General features: G+C 44.3%; 1 protein-coding gene across 1 annotated transcript in view; it reads right to left on the reverse strand.

The window, feature by feature from the left end:
- Positions 1–6,853: 6,853 nt before the first annotated feature.
- Positions 6,854–13,425, reverse strand: part of LOC111973959 (multiple C2 and transmembrane domain-containing protein 1-like) — a 285,210-nt gene continuing 278,638 nt past the window's right edge. Inside the window, 1 exon segment of the mRNA XM_070446903.1 lies at positions 6,854–9,923. Within this exon segment, the coding sequence (XP_070303004.1) occupies positions 9,852–9,923 (72 nt within the window). The 3' untranslated portion in view covers positions 6,854–9,851.

The following is a 13,425-nucleotide window of genomic DNA, read 5'->3' on the forward strand; positions in this document are numbered from 1 at the left end:
TTCGGGAAAGTCATATTCCTGGTAGGAACGATGATGAGTTGACGTTAATCGTATATTCAGTAGTTYCTCCCGACTGTATGTAATGAAACCTAAGATTACCTGGGGTACCGATGTAAGAAATAACACATAAAAAAACAAAATACTGCATATTTTCCAAGGAACGCGAAGCGAGGCGGCCATCTCGGTTCGGCGCCGGAAGTCTTCATCTGGGGGATGGAAGAGCTTCATCTGGGGGCCACGTGGTGTGGTAGCCAGGGGTAAGACTCCCCCCCCCCTGACTGCCCAGAGAACAACCTAACCCTAACCTAGCCACACAGACAACGGTGAGGGATGACCTGTTTCCTGAGAGGGGAACATCAATGGAGAGAGTGGCTTATACTGTAGCGTGTGTGTTAGGAGAGATAGAGATTAGAACATGAGAAGTGAGGATGGTGTGTGTCTGTCAGAGAAGAGGAGAGATGGAGAACAAATAACCCTCAGTTCCTTCCTGACCTCTTGTGGGGGCGTAGGTATGTATGTCGTCGCTGGGTACGTAGGTCGTCGTTCATGGGGCTGTGTGGTGTGGTGTACAGGGGTTTAGATGAAGGGGTATCAGACAGTGGAGACACTCCCAGACTAATAAATGATCTGGTCAGAGGATTCACAGAGGGGGGTAGAAGGGCTCTCTATCCCCCTCTGTGCACGGTGAAACTAAAACACACACAAACTACATAGTTACACATGCTTCAAATCACCCTTCTGTGTAAAATCATACACAGTCCTACACACGCCTGTGGCTGGCTATGTTTTGGTCTTCGTGAAGCTCAATGACTCGCTATTTTGGCAATGAATGAAAAGCCTTCAAAGATTATACAAAATATTTAATATTTTTCACATTTTTCAAAATAATCTACGTGCATCAGGTGCATTTATATCGTCTTAATAGATGTACATTATTTTCTCATAACTTTCCCTTACTGCCCACCCACCCCAAAATCCCCACCTTTGTCCTCTAGAACCGTTGACCAGGACAGGGAAAGTGAAGCTGATGTCACAGGAAACACTGCAGGCAGTGCTTGACTTGGACTGAAATAGGTTCTGGTACTCATTTTGGGTGCCAGTACTGTTTATATTTAGGTGCAGGAGCTCCACAATACTTTTGAGCTAATATTCTATAAGAGGAACAGGAGCTCAAGCAGTAGAAAATGTGAGGTGCCGATACTCAGCTCCGGTGAGCTCCTGCCCTAGTCAAGCACTGACTGCAGGTGAAAAGACCTCAGAGAGAAATGACAAGCATACAGCTACACAAGATCATCAACATAAGACCATTTACAAGCACACAGTAAAAAATACTTTAAACCATAAATGAACAAGGGCTACTATGTACATCATTCAAAAACGAAGTCAAGGTTAAAAAAATGGTTGCAAATGAAAGTGCCTTTTTCCTTTATGTCTGTCAGATACATTCTCTGTCTCATCAAAACAAAATAACTTTTAACTTTGCTTTTAAACACAGCCAATGCAGTTTTATAAAACTCAGAGCATTTGGATGCAAGACCACACATAATATACCACCACAATTACTGTAAATTATAGCTACCACATACAGTAGTACACACATACATATTCAAGTTTACAAAATGTCCCCTTCAGGCAGTACAAAAAGACACAAAAGAGTATTTTGGTGAGGATGATATTAATCGTTTGTCTAGGTCTAGTTCTCCATGGAGCATGTTATTGTCTTTCAAGTGCATTCCTCAAAACAAACTCAATCAATGGCCTTCCAAAGTGACAGATCTACGCTTTCTGAAGTTTAAGGGATGGAGAGGGAGACGTGGATATGGAGGAGTGGAAGGCTTCTCAGATGTAGCCTATGCTGTGATCTTTCAAAAGATGCTCTAGGAAAGACCCAGGAGACTTTCCTTTCAGACAGGGCTGTGACCCCAACCACTGACGAATGAGAGAGGGAGAGAGAGAGGGATGATGGGGGGATTTGGTAAAAAGGGTGCACGCACAGGCACGCGCACACACACACACACACCCCTGCCGTCTCTGGCCCAAGTCCCCTAAGCGTCTTGTCTTGTCACAGCGGCTGGCTGGCTGGCTGCTCATCTAGCTCACCCTTCAAGTTCAAACTCAGATCCACATCCATCTCCTATGCCAGAAGAGACCGACAACCAACAACCGACAAGGGTGACAGTTAACCAAGCAGTTAGAGCTTTGGTTCAAATACTTGAGCCATCAAGGTGAGAAATCTGTCGATGTGTCCTTGAGCAAGGGACCTAACCCTAATTTGCTCCGGGGGCACCGTACTACTATGGCTGACCCTGTAAAACAACACAATTCACTGCACCTATCAGGTGCATGTGACAATAAAACACCTATTTTCTTATTGATTTTACTCTGGAGCTACATGAACACACACACAGCATATATACACACACAGCATTTACACACACAACATTTACACATATCATTCACACACATAATTTACACACAGCATATACACACACAGCATATACACACAAAGCATATACAAACACATAATTTACACACAGCATGTACAAACACAGCATATACACACATCATGTGCACACACAGCATTTACACACACATCATGTACACACACAGCATTTACACACACAACATTTACACAGAGCGTATACACACACAGCATTTACACACACATCATGTACACACATATATAAACACACAGCATTTACACACAGTATTTAAACACACAGCATGTACACACATAGCCTATGCACACACAGCATTTATACACACATATACACACACACAGCATTTACACACAACATTTAGACACACAGCATGTACACATACAGCATTTACTCACACAGCATGTACACACACAGCATTTACACACATCATTTACACAAACAGCATGTACACACACAGCAAGTACACACATAGCATATATACACACACACAGCATTCACACACAGCATTTACACACATAGCATATATTTACACACAACATTTATACCCACAGCATGTACACACACAGCATGTACACACATAGCATTTACACACAGCATTTACACGCACAGCATGTACACACACAGCATGTACACACAGCATTCACACACCATTTACACCCATAGCATTTACACACATAGCATACTGTATATACACACACAGCATTTACACACACAGCATGTACACACATAGCATATACACACACACACAGCATTTACACACACACAGCATTCACACACACATCATTTACACACAGCATTTACACACAGCATGTGCACACATACTTTACATACATAGCATATACACACATAGCATGTACACACAGTGTATGGGCACACACCAAGCACACAACTAGGCTTGTTGCTTGCAAAACCATATGCAACGGGCACACACACAACACACACACACACACACACACACACACACACACACACACACACACACACACACACAGGTCCCTTGAAAGAGATCACAGTTGAGCTGTGGGCACAGGAGGTGGGGCAGATGGAGAGGGCGGCCAGCCTGGGGCACAGCATTGGAGTGTGTGTGTACTGTATGTGTGTGTCTGTCTGTGCCCACTGAGGCAACACATGTGGAGATGAGAGGAGAGGAGACCAGCCTTTCAAATAAGATTACCGCTCGGGCTGCCTAAGGCCTGCCTGGCGATTGTGTCTGCACAGGGTGACATCTATATTAGCTCAGTGGTACAGCAACAAGCCACACTCTCCTGCCTCTGCTGGGGGAAATGACACTCCGTTTCTGGGTAGAAAAACACTAATCTGGGCTATCGATGGGAGTGAAGACTGGCATATCGGCAGGAACTGCAGAAGTTTTTAGTTTAATTTAAAATAGGGTGTTTGATGTTTCAAAGTTTCCACATTCATTTGGTTAGTCAAGTACCACTGGGATAGGGTGATATGTATAGTTCTACCAAGTGAAAAGACATTGTGGGAATTGTGCAACTCGACGTGTACAAATACAGCTTCTGATATTGAAATGAAGGGATGTGTCTGTTTTCATTTTCTATGTGCAGTGAGCAAGCAGCAGAACATGACTGGAGGCTAACAGGCTAATAGCTAATCAACATGGTAACTCACTGTATACTGGCTGAGGTAGAAGCTAATCAAAGTGGTAACTCACTGTATACTGGCTGAGGTAGAAGCTAATCAAAGTGGTAACTACCTGTATACTGGCTGAGGTAGAAGCTAATCAACATGGTAACTCATTGTATACTGGCATCGATAGAAGCTAATCAACGTGGTAACTCACTGTATACTGGCTGAAATAGAAGCTAATCAAAGTGGTAACTCACTGTATACTGGCTGAGATAGAAGCTAATCAAAGTGGTAACTCGCTGTACACTGGCTGAGATAGAAGCTAATCAACGTGGTAACTCACTGTATACTGGCTGAGATAGAAGCTTGAAGCAGAAAGACACACATACACACACACACGCTTGTGTCTTTCAGAGGTGTCATGCCCATAGTGGGCACAGGGGCACGTGCCCCCTCAGATTTGTCCTGTTAAAAAAACAATTATAAAATGTTTTGTTGTTTCTCTGTAATACTGCTAGCCAACTAGCAGTTTTATGAAGATGGCTTTAGCTAGCCCAAATAGGTTCCCAATCTCCCAACTTCATAACTAGCTATCAAGAATTCATTTTAGGCTATCAATCAAGTTAGAGTAACTAGCTTGTCTAACTATCTATATATATATATATATATATATATATATATATATATATATATATATATATATATATATTATTATTATTATTTTTTATCCCCTTTTCTCCCCAATTTTCGTGGTATCCAATCGCTAGTAAATTGAATATCTTTCTCATCGCTACAACTCCCGTACAGGCTCGGAGAGACGAAGGCGCGAAAGCCACGCGTCCTGCGAAGCACAACCCACCAAGGGTTGGGTCTGCTTCTTAACCACAGCGCGCCTCCAACCCGGAAGCCAGCGCACCAATGTGTCGGAGGAAACACCGTGCACCTGGCCCCCTTGGTTAGCGCGCACTGCGCCCGGCCCGCCACCAGAGTCGCTGGAGCGCGATGAGACAAGGATATCCCTACCGGCCAAACCTCCCTAACCCGGACGACGCTAGCCCAATTGTGGGTCGCCCCACGGACCTCCCGTCGCGGCCGGCTGCGACAGAGCCTGGGCGGCGAACCCAGAGACTTCTGGTGGCGCAGCTAGCACTGCGATGGTGCAGCTCCTAGACCACTGCCCCGGGAGGCCCTTTGTCTAACTATCTTAGCTGGCATGCCTGCTGCAAGGTTGGTAGACCTTAAGCAATTACAAAAATAAGACTCACAATCCTTTCCATCACTCAGGAGGATAGACACCACTCAGAGATAGAGACACCACTCAGGAGGATAGACACCACTCGAGGAATAGAGATAGAGAAACCCTCAGGAGATGAGACACCACTCAGGAGGATAGAGAACAGTCAGGAGGATACAGCCCACTCTGGAGTACCACCACTCAGGGAATAGAAACACTCAGGAGGATAGAGACACCACTCAGGAGGATACAGACACCATCAGGAGATCAGACACCCTAGAGGATACAGACACCACTCAGGGGAGGAGACTCACACGGAGGAATAGAGACATCACACAGGAGGATAGAAGACCACTCAGGAGGATACAGAAACCACTCAGGAGGATACAGACACCACTCAGGAGGATATATCACCACTCAGGAGGATAGAGACACCACTCAGGAGGATAGAGACACCACTCAGGAGGATACAGACACCACTCAGGAGGATACAGACACCACTCAGGAGGATAGAGACACCACTCAGGAGGATACAGACACCACTCAGGAGGATACAGACACCACTCTGGAGGAATACAGCCACCACTCAGGAGGATACAGACACCACTCAGGAGAGATAGAGAGACACCACTCAGGAGGATACAGACACCACTCAGGAGGATACAGACACCACTCAGGAGGTACAGACACCGACTCAGGAGATAGAGACTCACACAGGAGGATAGAGAACCACTCAGGAGGATACAGAAACCACTCAGGAGATCAGAAACCACTCAGGAGGATATATACACCCCTCAGGAGGATAGAGACACCACTTCAGGAGGTAGAGACAACCACTCAGAGATACAGACACCACTCAGGATGATACAGCACACTCAGGAGGATATAACATCACACAGGAGATAGAGAACACCACTCAGGAGGATAGAGAACCAATCAGGGAGATAGAGAACCACTCAGGAGGATAGAGCCACCACTCAGGAGTAGAGACACACTAGGAGATAGGAAGAACCACTCAGGAGGATAGAGACACCACTCAGGTAGGATAGAGCACCACTCAGGAGATATAGACACCATCAGGAGGTACAGAACCATCAGGAGGATATGAGACACCACTCAGGAGGATAAGAGCACCACTCAGGAGGATAAGACACCACTCAGGAGGATAGAGACACACTCATGGAGGATAGAGACACCACTCGATAGGAGGATAGAGACACCATCAGGAGATAGAGACACTACTCAGGAGGATAGAGACACCATCGAGGAGGATAGAGACACCACTCAGGAGGATAGAGACCACGACGGGGATTAGAACACCACTCAGGAGGATAGAGACACACTCAGGGAGTACCACTGAGGAAAAACACACTCAGGAGGATAGAGACACCACTCAGAGAGATGAGAGACATCCACCAGGAGGATAGAGACACACTCAGGAGGATAGAGCACCACTCAGAGGATAGAGACACCACTAGGAGGATAGGAGACACCACTCGAGGAGGACTAGAGTACAGCACTCAGGAGGATAAAGACAACCACTCAGGGGATAAGAGACACCATCGGAGATAGAGACATCTCAGGAGGATAGAGACACCACTCAGGAGGATAGAGACACCACTCAGGAGGATAGAGACACCACTCAGGAGGATACAGAAACCACTCAGGAGGATACAGCCACCACTCAGGAGGATATAGACACCACTCAGGAGGATATAGACACCACTCAGGAGGATATAGCCACCACTCAGGAGGATATAGACACCACTCAGGAGGATAGAGACACCACTCAGGAGGATAGATACACCACTCAGGAGGATAGAGACACCAGTCAGGAGGATAGAGACAACACTCAGGAGGATAGAGACACCACTCAGGAGGATAGAGACACCAGTCAGGAGGATAGAGACAACACTCAGGAGGATAGAGACATCACTCAGGAGGATATAGATATCACTCAGGAGGATAGAGACATCACTCAGGAGGATAGAGACATCACTCAGGAGGATACAGACAGCTCAAGAGGTATGCTTAGATATTATATAGAATTAAGAATAATGATTATGGCTCTAGATTGCAGGRAAATTGTATTTTGGGTGTTTGGAAAATTCTAAATTCTCCAACTTATGGATGGTGGAGCTAGCCTTCCTCCTGACCATACCCCAACCATCCTCACGTGCCCCATCAGATTTTTGCAGTGTATGATGCCCCTGCTTGTTTTGAAATGTGTATTAACAAATCCTATCTACCTGGTAAATAGTAGTGATGGTGGAAAAAATCACTACAGTTAAATATCGGGAAATAATTTTTKATGATATATTGTATGCAATAKTATTTTTGACGATATATCGTATAGTTTTGACAATATTGCATATATAATTTTTGCGCTAGTTGGCTTTACCTGCACAGTATTTTCCCTTTAAAGATTGTTCTCCATCATCTTTTTAAATATGGAGTCAATTTGTTTTGAGCACTTTTATTTTCATGACTGATCAAAACTTGCTTTCTCATGGCTCTCTCTTGTCCCTCTGCAGCAGACATATAGTGAGCAATATGTTTGGGACATTCAGTCGCAATAACATCACAAGCGAACCATATCAAATCATGAGAATCACAATACATTTTGTTTCAGCACCTACAGTGCCTTCAGTAAGTATTTACACCCTTTTACTTTTTTTCACATTTTGTTGGGTTACAAAGTAGATGAAATGGATTTAATTGTAATTTTGCGTCATCGATCTACACAAAATACTCTGTCAAAGTGGAAGAAAATGTTGAAAATGTATAAAAGATGAATGAAAAATAAACACTGATATATCTTGATTCGATAAGTATTCAACCCCCTGAGTCAATACATGTTAGACACACTGATTAAAGCTGTCAGTCTTTTGGGGTAAGTCTCTAAGAGCTTTGTATACCTGGATTCTTCAATATTTGCCAATTCATCTTTTTTAAATTCTTCAAGCGCTGTCAAGTTGGTTGTGGATCACTGCTAGTCAGCCATTTTCAAGTTTTGCCATAGATTTTTTAAGCTGATATAAGTCAAAACTATRACTAGGCTACTCAGGAACATTTAATGTCATCTTGGTTAGCAACTCCAAGGTGATTTAATCTCCCAGTGTCTGTTGGAAAGCAGAATGAACTAGTTCTTCCTATTCCTTTTATTTTTATCCTAAAAAACTTGATAGTCCTTTCCGATGACAAGCATACCCATAACATGATGCAGCCACCACCATGCTTGAAAATATTGTACTCTGTGTGTTGGATTTTCCCCAAACATATCGCTTTGCATTCAGGACATGAAGTGAATTTCTTTGCCACATGTTTTGCAGATCTACTTTAATGCCTTATTGCAAACAGGATGCATGTTTTGGAATATTTTTTATTTTGTACAGTCTTCCTTCTTTTCACTCTGTCATTTAGGTTAGTATTGTGGAGTAACTACAATGTTGTTGATCCATCCTCAGTTTTCTCATATCACAACCATTAAACTCTGTAACTGTTTTAAAATCCTTCCTCTCCGGCAACTGAGTTAGGAAGGACGCCTGTATGTTTGTAGTGACTGGATGTATTGATACACCATCCAACGCCTAATTAATAACTTCACCATGCTCAAAGGGATATTCAATGTCTGCTTTTTATTTATTTTTACATATCTACCAATCGGTGCCCTTCTTTGCAAGGCATTGGCAAACCTCCCTGGTCTTTGTGCTTGAATCTGTGCTTGAAATTCATTACTCGATTGAGGGACCTTACAGATAATTGTGTGGGGTACAGAGATGAGGTAGTCATTAAAAAATAATGCCACTATTATAGAATTAGTCCATGCAACGTATCATGTGACTTGTTAAGCACATTTTTACTCCTGAACTTATTTAGACTTGCCATAACAAAGGGCTTGAATACTTATTGGCATTTCAGCTTTTCATTTTTTATGAATTTGTAAAAAATGCTAAAAACGAAATTCCACTTTGACATGACTTATGGGGTATTGTGTGTAGATAAATACTTATGGGGTATTGTGTGTAGATAAATACTTATGGGGTATTGTGTGTAGATCTGTGATACAACATCTCAATTGATTCAGTTTTAAATTCAGGTTGTAACACAACTAAATGTGGAAAAAGTCAAAGGGAGTGAATTCTTTCTGAAGGCATTGTGAGGTCCCTGGCAGTTCCCAGCCCTAGTAAGTAGCTTTGGGATGGTTCAATTATATGTTCCTAATGGAGTTATTATGGAGAAATCTCTGAAACCTCAGTTGAATGAACTCATAACTGTGATACTCATAGTTGAACATTACGAGGACGGCATGACATGGACATCTGTCAGACTGGTTCAGTAAACACCTGGGTCTGAAATAGTCTGCTATTTCATCCAAACTCATCTCTTTGTTGTCTCTTTGTAATAATTACACTTCGAGAGCCTGTACATGTATATATATTTTCTAAGTCAGTAGAAGAGAGAGAGAGACAGAGAGAAAGAGAGAGACAGAGAGAGAGTTCAGCTGGTTCAAAGCAGTGTTTCTCTGCTTCTTGGCGTCGGACGGGTGAGGGAGGGAAGATTCAGTGGGCGGGCAGAGCCAGTTATCCCGGGTTGTTTTTCTTTCTTTTATTTGGACTATGACTGGGATCCACTTTCAGCTCTCGGTACTGCACCTGTTAAAACACACACACACACGCACACACACACACAAAGGGAGGGAGAGAGAGAGCGGGCGGTCAGGTGGGGAAAGCGAAGGATGCTGGGGTGGATAGAGTCAGTGAGACCCCTGGGAAGGCTCAGTGTGTCCATTCGTCCGTCCGTCAAGCTGTGTGGAACAGTGGCCCGGGGGAAGGAATCACACAAACAAACAGAGCAAGGCAAGGGTTCATGGGAAAGCTTGGAGAGAACAGCTTGGAGAGAACAGAGCCATGGAGGCTATACAGGAAACACAGGTTAACCCTTAACAAGCCGTGGCTAGGGCTCCAGCCGCATTGTAGCAGTGTGTTGTGTTGCTCCGGCTATGAAACACTGTGATATGCAATGCAAACTGTATTCCCATGCCTAGGCTTGAAATCCATATTACGTTTACAAGTCTGATGAAGAACAAAGTCAGATTGAGGCCAACTACACACAACCTCCATTAAAATAAACACAATTAATGATTTTCTCCTTATGCTGTGTTCTCTAACAGAATAAGGGTCCAGACAGTCGTAACACACTTATCTCTGAACCACACTAAATAAACCAGACCTGTGTGTGTCACGGCCAGGGGAGAACGATTTCAAGTTGAAGGCCAACCGCGATACTGCAGGCATTGTTTCCAGAAAACAGGATCCCCCATTATAGTGAACGGGGAAATGGCGATCTTTGTGGTCAATATTCGTGGATATATAAAAAAACATCAAACACTATCATGGTACCAATAATTGGTTMTATTTCACCAGATGTATATCCTGGAACCACGTTAATATCACACACAGACAAAGTCAAAATTATAAATGAGTTGCTAATGGCAGCCTGCAGTACCTCGGTTGGCCTTCAATCAGAAGGAGCAGCACTGAGCTAGCATCCAATGTCACTTCCTAGAGTAGCTCAAAGTGCCCATGCGATCCAAAAACTCTTCCATGTAGCAAGATGGTGAGATGCTGAAATGATACTTTCTTATCTTCAAATGCACCAATGAGCATTCTTATAGGAAACAATGGGGTGACATCATCAATGGCTTGGTCCATATTACTTTTACAGTCTATGGTCATGGTGTGGTCAAAAATACCGGTAGTCAGAAAGGCCATGTTGGACATTTGCTCCCATGCTCATATTCTCCATCCATGATTAAGACTTCATGTTAATCCCCTTTCCCTTTCTCACCCCCCCCCCCCCCCCCCCCTCCCCTCTCTCTTCCCTACTCCCTCCCTCACTCACTCTCCTCGAAGAGTTGGCTGCAGCGGGCTGACTGAAAACGGCCCTTTATTACAGGCATTGTGTAACCTTTTCTCTCAAATCCACCATAATTAACAGACACTGGAAAGATGAGTGACTTCATGAGCCACGGCGAGAGAGTATCTGTTCACTCATGGATCACGAACGACATCCAGTCTGAATGTTCTGGGGGCTCCAGAGATGACTTAACCTTAAACTTAACCAGAGGCAGAGAGGAGAGGAGAGAGAGAGAGAGAGAGAGAGAGAGAGAGAGAGAGAGAGAGAGAGAGAGAGAGAGAGAGAGAGAGAGAGAGAGAGAGAGAGATGGGGTCATTTATTTTAGATTCATTACAATGTTTTATTGCAACTCAAGATCAGGAAGGTGTTCCTAATGTTTGGTATACTCAGTGTATGCCGAGGAGGACAGGGAGCCAGTGGGGGTTTCTGCAGAACATTCTCTTTCATCCAGAGAAAGGATAATGTACTAGGTAATGGGTGTTCAAGCATCACATCATAGTAGCTTAGCCTCAAAAACCAAAGGCTGTCACTCTATTAGCCCCTCACTCACAGAGACACAGTCCCGCAAGACACTGAGAGACACACACTCTCCCGGTATCAATGAAAGCCTGAAGTACATTACACTCCACACTGACTGACACTCTGTAAGATTTGCCAGACAAGTGACGGACATCCTCTAAGCGTTCCCCTTCTCCAGTGTGGTCGCTCTGTTCGCTGCGGCCGGAACACAAGAATCTCTCATCATGGCTGTGTGAGAGCTAGCTAGCTGCTTTCCCATTTGTCTCCTGCTGCTTAACTGTGCCACTTCAACAAGCAGTGTCTAACCCTTAATCTGTCACACCAAACATCTCAGACACATCAGCCTGTCATTGCGTTAACCCCCTCCAGTCAACCACACACTGTCTGTATGCTATTTCAACTCCCATTCACAGCAGTCACCACCAATGTCCCATAAAGGGATCGGTGACTGGAGTCCATGTGCTCCTCCTCCTCTTATCACTAGCAGCACCAGGTGGGGCTGATTCAGAGCTACACTGTCCACGGCCTACAAGCAAAATATCTTTCAAAACATAGGATCAATTTACAGCTGAACAAATAAGGACAGGGTGAGAGAGTGGAGGAGCGAGGAGTGGAGGAACTGGAGGACCTGGTTCTGAAAATATGTACTGGTCCTGGTGATGATGAGCACAGACCCAGGGGGAGAGGAGAGAGACGGGGGAGGATTCCGGCCACAAAACAGTGGGGTGATGACAGATAGTGTTTTCATGTGGGTTGGGATCCTTTTCTAGTCTGGCCAACTAAAGCAGCCACTGGAGCAGAATCCCAGGGGACCCAGGTTTGTATATGGGCCCGTCCCATCTGTGCTGCTGCTGCTGGGATGAACGGCTGCACTGTGTCAGTCAGGGTTTCATGATGGGAGCTTAGGGGGCCGTGGCAGAGCTGGTGGGATGTCACTGTCCGTTGAGTGAGGCTGAGATCATGCCATGTCCATGAGTGATGGAGTGAATGGGTTCATGAATGATTGAGTGAGTGATTGAGTGATTGAGTGANTGAGTGAGTGAGTGAGTGAGTGAGTGAGTGAGTGAGTGAGTGAGTGAGTGAGTGAGTGAGTGAGTGAGTGAGTGAGTGAGTGAGTGAGTGAGTGAATGCACATCTGGGGGTGGGACAGGTTCACTTTAAATAACTGCTTTGTCAGGAGACATTTGGGTCACTTTCTGTAGCACAGAAACAACCCTGATCTGAGTTTTGTTGTTTGTAGTGTAGTGTACAGTTGTACTGTAGGCCATCACTCCACTGTCATACAACATTGGACATCTTTTCAAAGGCAAAGCAGGGAGTGAGGGTAAATCAACACAGTCCCAAGCAGGACATTGTAATATCACTGCCTGTTAAAATCAAATAAATCAAAATGTATACGTCCAGGCTTCGTAAACCTAAGGTGTAGACTAACAGAAATGCTTGATTAGAGATCCTTTTCAACAATGCAGAGTTAAGATAAAGATACAAAACATAGAAATAGGTACACAAAAAAAAATGTGAACAGGTGAATAACAATAACAATCACGGGTAAAAATAACATGGTTATATACTGTATAGGGAGTACAGTTGGAGTCGATGTGCAGGGAGACGAGGTAATTGAGGTAGATACATACATATAGTGATGGGTAAATGAGCTAGGCAACAGGATAGATAATAGACAGTAGCAGCAGCATATGTGGTGAGGTGTGACGTGTTGTG

Source organism: Salvelinus sp. IW2-2015, linkage group LG15 (assembly GCF_002910315.2).
Source record: "Salvelinus sp. IW2-2015 linkage group LG15, ASM291031v2, whole genome shotgun sequence".
Taxonomy (NCBI): Eukaryota; Metazoa; Chordata; class Actinopteri; order Salmoniformes; family Salmonidae; genus Salvelinus; species Salvelinus sp. IW2-2015.